The following is an 8,272-nucleotide window of genomic DNA, read 5'->3' as shown; positions in this document are numbered from 1 at the left end:
AAAATCCTGCATTACAGGCTAGTCTCAAACTCGGGCTCAAGCAATCTTCCTGCCTTGGCCTCCCAAAGTGATGGGATTACAGGATAAGGCACCTCACCTTGCCCTGGGCACACAGCTTTCAAGTCTTTTCAGAGAGTAAGTCTTTCCCTCCTCAGAACACCTCCTCTAGACTTTGGGGACAAGAGCATTATCCCTTCTCTCTGTTCAAAGTTGCGCCAAGGACCCAAACAGCCCTAAAATCTCCTCTAGTTCTCCCAGATGATCAGGGCTTTTCTGGCCTGCCAGATAGCTCAGCATTCTCAAGGTGGGCCTGCCCTCTGGAGATACGGTGCCCACTTTCTGGTTGCATGTTCACATGGCTACTTTCTGTTTCAGACTTGGTTCAGTCTCCCAGCATTCATTTTTTATCCCCTCTTTCCACTCTATTTTTTTTTAACTTTAATTTTAGGTTTGGGGGTACATGTGAAGGTCTGTTTTGTAGGGAAGCAGATATCAAGGGGATTTGTTGTACATATTATTTCATCACGTGGGTATTAAGCCAGTACCCTGTAGTTATTTTTCCTGCTCCTCTCCCTCCTCCCACCCTCCCCCCTCAAGTAGACCCCAGTGTCTGTCGTTTCCTTCTTTATGTCAATGTGTTCTTATCATTTAACTCCCACTTGTGAGAATATGTGGTATTTGGTTTTCTGTTCCTGTGTTAATTTGCTAAGGATAATAGCTTTCAACTGCTGAAAAATTATTTTTACTAAATGCTGAACAGATAAAAAAATTTTGTAAAATACATATATAGGGTATAAAGAATCAAATCGGATGAACACCTGTGAACCCACCCCTCAATTAAAGAAAAATCATATTAGAATGAATCCTGCAGTCCTCGGGATATTCCTCCCTAAACCCATTCCCTTTTCTCCCACCTCCAAGGCAAACATTGTGCTGAACTTTGTGTTTACCATTCTCTTGTGTTTCTTGATAGATTTCTTACATATGTTTGAATCTGTAAACAATATATTCAGTTTGGTATGTTCTTAAACTTTAAATTGATTCATATAGTATACATGCTCTTGAAGCAATGTTTTTGAAATTCGCCTATATTGTTGCAAGTAGCTACAACTGACTGTTGAAGTGGTTCATAGTATTCATGTGTAATATACCATAGTTTTTTTGTTTTTTTTAAGATTGAGTCTCGCTCTGTGGTCACGCTGGAGTGCAGTGGCGCAATCTCGGCTCACTGCAACCTCCGCCTCCCGGGTTCAAGCGATTCTCCTGTTTCGCCCTCCCGAGTAGCTGGGACTACAGGCATGTGCCACCACACCCGGCTGATATTTTTTTATTTTTAGTAGACTCGGAGTTTCACCCTATTAGCCAGGATGGTCTTGATCTACTGACCTTGTGATCCGCCCGCCTCAGCCTCCCAAAGTGCTGGGATTACAGGCGTGAACCACTGCTTCCGGCTTTATACCATAGTTTTTAAAATCCATTTTTCTCTTGGTATTTGGTCTGTTGTCAGTGATTTCTATTATGAATGGTGCCGCTATAAACATTCTTGTACATGTCTCCTGGTGGACATTGACAAGAGCTGCTCTTGGAGTGGAATTTCTGGGTCAGAGTGTAGAAACATGTTTAAATTACCAAGATAATTCTAAACCGTTTTCCAAAGTGGATGTTCCAATTTATGCTCCCAAGATCACTGACCATCTCACTAATTGTGGACGTCTTTGCCAGCACTTGATATTGTTCAACTTCATAATCTTTATCCGTCTGGTAGACGTGAAATAGTATTTTCTTGTAGTTTTGTTTACTGGATTGTCAAAGAGGCTTAGAATATTTTCACATGTTCACTGACCATTTGTCATTCCCTTTCTTGAAGTGCTGCTTCTGGGCTAACTCTTGGGTGAAGGACGTGGGCACAGGCCCTCAAGGACAGATGGCCCAGCCCAGAGTTTTAGTTTCTCAGGTCTTCCCATGCTTGAGTAGAGGCCCTCCTAGCTACTTGCATCCCACCTTACTCAGTGACCCTCCCTGAAAACAACTATCAGGGCCAGGCACGGTGGCTCCCGCCTGTAATCCCAGCACTCTGGGAGGCCAAGGTGGGTGGATCACTTGAGGATAGGAATTCTAGACCAGCCTGGCCAAGGTGGTGAAACCCCATCTCTACTAAAAAATACAAAAAAATTAGCAGGGTGTAGTGATGCATGCCTGTAATCCCAGCTACTTGGGAGGCTGAGGCAGGAGAATCTCTTGAACCTGGGAGGTGGAGATTGCAGTGAGCCAAGATTGCACCATTGTACTCCAGCCTGGGCAACAAGAGCGAAAATCTGTCTCTGAATGAATGAATAAATAAATAAATAAGTAAATAAATAAATAAATTTGTCAGGTGATCTCCCTCTCCTAAGACCAGCTCCAGCAAACGGGTTGAAGCTCAGGATCCAGGCTGCTCTGTGGCCAACAACCCAGTCGAGCCAACAGGCCAAGACCTTCCTGCCTGGTGGCCAGCGCCATGCCTGCAGGCCGCTCACACCGAAGATGCCACTTAGAACTCTCCACTGGGCACCCTCAAAATTGCACAAGTTCCTTCTGTTATTAGCTCATGCTGAGTTGTGATGCCAGCACGTCAAGCCTTGTTAATCATTGGATCAACAAGTACCGAGCTAGGTGCTAGAAAGAGAAACGGAAAAAGGCACTTGGGCCCAGCCCTCAGCCTGGATCCCGGACGGTGAGGTTGGTCCACACCTCACCTGCCCTCTCTGCCCTGCTACATTCCCCAGGCTTGCCCTGAATGTTGAGCACTAGAAATTCCAGGTCCCGGTCGCAGCCACAGGGGAGTCAGAGGCTTCACGTGACCGCGCCAGGGAGAGGGAGGCGGAGTCGCACGGCCGGGACGCCAGGTAGTCGCCTAGCAACAGCGGGACGCGAACCGATGGAGACCAGCAACAGGGAGCTCCAAGCCGCGGAGTATTTGGAAAGGCATCAGATCAAGGAGCTGGTGAGCTACCTCACCAGTGCCCTCTTATTCTTTCGGCCGGGTAAGGGCCCCTATGCCCCGTTACAGCCATCCCTCCACGCGGGACTTGCTTCCCTCACGAAACCCCCTCTCACACACTCGCTTTCCACTGCCTCCCAGCCACGTGAGCCCTTCTGCTGTTGATAAACTCTGTGGCCTTCAATAAAACAGTCCCTCAGGCTGGAGTACAATGGCCTGAGCTTGTTTCACTGCAACCTTCACCTCCCGGGTTCAAGCGATTCTCCTGCCTCAGCCTCCTGAATGGCTGAGGTTACAGGCGCCCGCCGCCACGCCGGGCTAATTTTTGTATTTTTAGTAGTGACAGCGTTTCATCATGTTGGTCAGGCTGGTCTCGAACTCCTGACCTCAGGTGATCTGCACGCCTCGGCCTCTCAAAGTGCTGGGATTATAGGCATGAGCCACCGTGTGCGGCCAAAGTTTTGAATCTGGCAACAAAACAATTGATAGGGTAGGATAGATATTCTAGAGGAGATCGCTTCTCCTAACATTTTTTTACACATCTGAACCCCCTACAAAATTTGCATCCTTTTGTAATTTAGGAGTGGTGTATCATTTAAAAGTTATATTAAGGTGAAAATGGTTTTGTGTCCTCCCCAGGGTGCAGAATTGTAATTTGCTGACCTCCATATGGAGCGTCCAAAATGCCAAAATTGTCCATTTGCTTCTTAAGGAAATGGAAATACCAAACATTCCAACTGTGCCAAAAAACACCCAACCAATATCATGTATAGGATGATAAAGTTCTTGCTAGTTGTTTTAAAGTATTAAAACAAAACAAGGCTGGGCACGAGATGGCACCACTGCACTCCAGCCTGGGTGACAGAGCAAGATTCCATCTCAAAAAAAAAAATAAATAAATAAATAGAAAAATAGGCCAGGTGCAGTGGCTCAGGCCTGTAATCCCAGCACTTTGGGAGGCCGAAGTGGGCGAATCACTTGAGGTCGGGTGTTTGAGACCAGCCTGGCCAACATGGTGAAACCTCCTCTCTACTAAAAATACACAAAATTAGCTGGGTGTGGTAGTGCATGCCTGTAATCCTAGCTACTTATGAAGCTCCTTGGGGGCGGTGGCTCACGCCTGTAATCCCAACACTTGAGCCCAGGAGTTCTTAAACCAGCCTGGGCAACACAGCTGGGACCGCTTCTCTACTAAAAGTAAAAAAATTATCTGGGGCATGGTGGTGCATGCCTGTGGTGCCAGCTACTCAGGAGGCTGAGGTGGGAGTCTCGCTTGAGCCTGGGAGTTCGAGGCTGCAGTGAGCCATGATTGTGCCACTGCACTCCAGCCTAATATTATATATTAAGACAAATGATGGGCCAATGCACAGTGACTCACACCTGTAATCCCAACACTCTGGGAGGCTGTAGATCACCTGACTTCAGGAGTTCATAGACCAGCCTGGGCAACATGGGGAAACCCCATCTCTACCAAAAATACAAAATTAGCTGCACATGGTGGTGTGTGCCTATAATCCCAGCTACTCAAGCGGCTGATGTGGGAGGATCATATGAACCTGGGAGGTGGAGGTTGCATTGAGCCGAGATTGCTACTCAGGCCGGGTGACAGAGTAAGACACCATCTCAAAAAAAAAATTCTTAAACACAAATGTTAATGTTCTTCATCATAACAAAGGGATATGTTACATTCATTACATAAAAATGTTTGTCAACATTTATTTTTAAGTTTCATTTCTACTGAAGTGGATGTATGGGGTTTAAAAATTGAAAAGTACTCCAAAGCTTATAATAACAACAGCATTCCTGTCACCATCCCCAGCTTCTGCACAAAATAATTTCAACTCTTCTAGCAATATTCTTTGCTATTTATCTTGAGATTTCTAAATAACAGACCTATATTGCTGCTGCTGAATGTTTTTCCCTCTAGGACAGATACTAGCTTTATGCTGTGGAAGATGAAAATGCGGCTATCTTAAACACACACCTCATACACCTGTTCCCACTCACACCCATCTTCCAGATAAATTTAGATCACAATTTTGATATCCTCAGTATTCAGAATTTTTAATATTATTAGGCAAGTATCTATAATCCTTATACTATGCTGATTATATTTCCCTTGTTGTTTTCCCTGGTTAATAATATATTTAAATTTTTGGCTTAAATTTGTGTGATCATCACTAATTCATCCATACCCTCTTTTGCCACAGTACAGCTCTCCCCTCATTACATTTGCATTCACTGAGTAATTACCCCCACCCCTCACCCCCACCACCCAATCCCCGTAACCCCAGCTCTGTGTCTTCCTGCTCCAGTCTGGACTGATTGCTACACAGTAGTTATTCACAGCTTCGCCTCACTCTGATCCTAAGACGACTCCTCACCTCTCTAGTGTTCAGAGCTTGTTTTATGGCATGGCCAGCAATCCCTCATTCTTGCTTTACCCCTTTCTTCTGGTGGAGCATATCCTTTAGTGGCTTCCTGAGAGAGCATGCTTTGAGGGGTAAAGATTTTGGGAACACACATATATAAAAATATGAATTCCTACATTCAAAACTTTAATAGAGTGGAGGCTGCACATGGAGGCTCATGCCTCCCAACACTTTGAGAGGCCGAGGCAGGCAGATCACTTGAGGTCAGGAGTTTGAGACCAGCCTGGCCAACATGGTAAAACCCCGTCTCTACTAAAAATACAAAAATTAGCCAGGCATAGTGGCATACGCCTGTAGTCCTAGCTACTCAGGAGACTGTGGCAGGAGAATCACTTGCATCTGGGAAGTGGAGGTTACAGTGAGCTGAGATTTCACTGTTGCACTCCAGCCTGGGCAACAGAGCGAGACTCTGTCTCATAAAATAAGAGTAGATACAATTTTAAGTTGGAACATACTGCCCTCGGAATTTTTGAGGCATTGTTCCATTGTCTTCTAATTTCTCATGTTGCTCTGAAGAATTCTGATGTCATATGACATCAGATTCTTGATCTGGGTATGAGGCAAGTTTATTCTTTCTGGAAACTTTTTAGGGTTGTCTTTTTATCTTATCTCTGGTATCCTAAATATTGATATGCCTTGGAATGGTTTTGTTGTTGCTGTTAATGTATTGTGCTCTAGGTACTTTATTGTCTTATTAAATTTGGAGACATTTTTCTTTCAGGTCTAGGAAGTATTTTTCTTATTTTCCTTACCTATATCGTTCTGGAATTATTGGATATTGGACATCTTGGCTTGATTCTCTAATTTTCTTTACATCTTGATGTGTTGTATAATTTTTATCAGAAGAATGCAATTTATGAATCTGCAGATTCTCTTGAGAATTTACCAAATTGTTATTTTGATGCTCCTCACTGACTTACACTTACATTTCCTGTCTTCATTAGTGGTTCTTTATGGGTAAGATGACTATATGAGTTATCATCCAAGCTAGGGATATTTTGAGTGAAAATAGGTACTATTAATAATTATTCCAGGACAACATGGTAAACTAGGACTGTCCCAGGCCAACTGGAACATTCGATTATCCTTAATATGGGTATCTTAAACATGATATGAACAACAAAAACAATTTAAAATTAAAAAGACAGGCTAGGCATGGTGGCTCACACCTATAATCCCAGCACTTTGGGAGGCCGAGGCGGGTAGATCACTTGAGGTCAGGAGTTCGAGACCAGCCTGGCCAATGTGGTGAAAAACTCTCTCTACTAAAAACACAAAATTATCCAGATGTCGTGGCAGTGTGAAATGCTGTCTCTACTAAAAATACAAAATTAGCCAGGTGTGGTGGCACATGCTTGTAATCAGTTATTCGGGAGGCTGAGGCAGGAGAATTGCTTGAACACAGAGGCAGAGGTTGCAGTGAGCTGAGATTGTGCCACTGCACTCCAGCCTGGGTGACAGAACGAGACTCTGCCTCAAGAAGAAAAAAAAAAAAAATTAAAAAGACAAAAGCACTATGGCAGCCAATGGGTCAACTGAATGAAAAATTAACTTTTCTGAGTTTCAGCATGAGCCCACTTACCTGATCTACATGAACTTTCTGATAGTCTCTGAGAATCTCAAACACTTATAATCCACACAAACAGAGGCCTCCATTTGGCCATCTCGGTCACAACACAGAATCCCACTCAAAGAAGCACAGTCATTCCAGCAATCAAGAGTAATTTAAAAGGAATCAAAAAGATTTTAACTCATAATCCACAGTAAAACCACTCAAAAGTCCTTCCTCCTTGTTCCCAGCTGTATTCTCCACAGCAGCAGCAGAGCCTGTCAGGTTCCAAATCCATGACACTCAGCCCGTCCACCTCTTCTGTCTCCTCCCTATCTTGCGTGGTTTTCTCAGTTCTTTATTATGTCAACCAATTTAGCATCTTGAAGATTCTTTTTTTCCTCCAGCACAAAAAGCCTTGAACCCATCTGGCAAAACCAGAATTTTCCAGTAGAAGGCATTATCAGGGGAAAAGAACCTAAGCAGATAAAGACAAAATTCTCCTTAGTGGAAGGGAAGTCTGGGAATACTCATACATTAATTATATACCTATCACATAAATAGTGTAGCTGTTTTTTAAAATTGAGACATGGATACCACTTTTTTTCTTTTCTTTTTTTTTTTTTTTTTGAGACGGAGTCTTGCTGTGCTCCCAGGCTGGAGTGCAGTGGCGTGATCTCGGCTCACTGCAAGCTCCGCCTCCCGGGTTCACGCCATTCTCCCACCTCAGCCTCCCAAGTAGCTGAGACTACAGGCGCCCGCCACCACGCCTGGCTAGTTTTTTTGTATTTTTAGTAGAGATGGGGTTTCACCATGTTAGCCAGGATAGTCTCGATCTCCTGACCTCGTGATCCACTCGCCTCGGCCTCCCAAAGTGCTGGGATTACAGGCTTGAGCCACCGCGCCCGGCCTCTTTTCTTTTTTTAAGACAGACCCTTGCCCTGTCGCCCAGGCTAGGGTACAGTGGCACATCTCAGCTCACTGCAACCTCTGCCTCCAGGGTTCAAGCGACTCTCATACCTCAGCCTCCAGAGTAGCTGGGATTACAGGTGCAAAACACCAGGCCCAGCTAATTTTTGTATTTTCAGTAGAGATGGGGTTTTGCCATGTTGTCCAGGCTGGTCTGGAACTCTTGACCTCAAGTGATCCTCTCTCCTCGACCTCCTAAAGTGCTTGGATTACAGGCGTAAGCCACTGCGCCTGGCCGGGTACCATCTTTAATAATGAGAATTCCGGCCGGGTGTGGTGGTTCACGCCTGTAATCGGAGGAGGAGGAGGAGCGGGAGGGGGAGGGGGAGGGGGAGGAGGGGA

The 8,272-nt window shown here is 44.9% G+C and overlaps 1 protein-coding gene across 4 annotated transcripts in view; it reads left to right on the top strand.

The window, feature by feature from the left end:
- The first annotated feature begins 2,690 nt into the window (after positions 1–2,690).
- The window catches only part of EFCAB10 (EF-hand calcium binding domain 10), a 19,076-nt gene continuing 13,494 nt past the window's right edge, over positions 2,691–8,272 (top strand). For 2 of the 4 annotated variants that reach the window (XM_025380261.1, XM_025380263.1), the window contains exon 1: positions 2,845–3,023. In XM_025380261.1, coding sequence (XP_025236046.1) covers positions 2,918–3,023 — 106 coding nt within the window. In that variant the 5' untranslated portion in view covers positions 2,845–2,917. Of the gene's footprint in view, positions 3,024–8,272 lie in introns of all 4 variants that reach the window. The other 2 variants (XM_025380264.1, XM_025380262.1) reach the window with 2 other exon arrangements.

The sequence above is a fragment of the Theropithecus gelada genome, chromosome 3 (assembly GCF_003255815.1).
Source record: "Theropithecus gelada isolate Dixy chromosome 3, Tgel_1.0, whole genome shotgun sequence".
Classification (NCBI taxonomy): Eukaryota; Metazoa; Chordata; class Mammalia; order Primates; family Cercopithecidae; genus Theropithecus; species Theropithecus gelada.
This window is presented reverse-complemented; position numbering and strand designations above follow the sequence as displayed.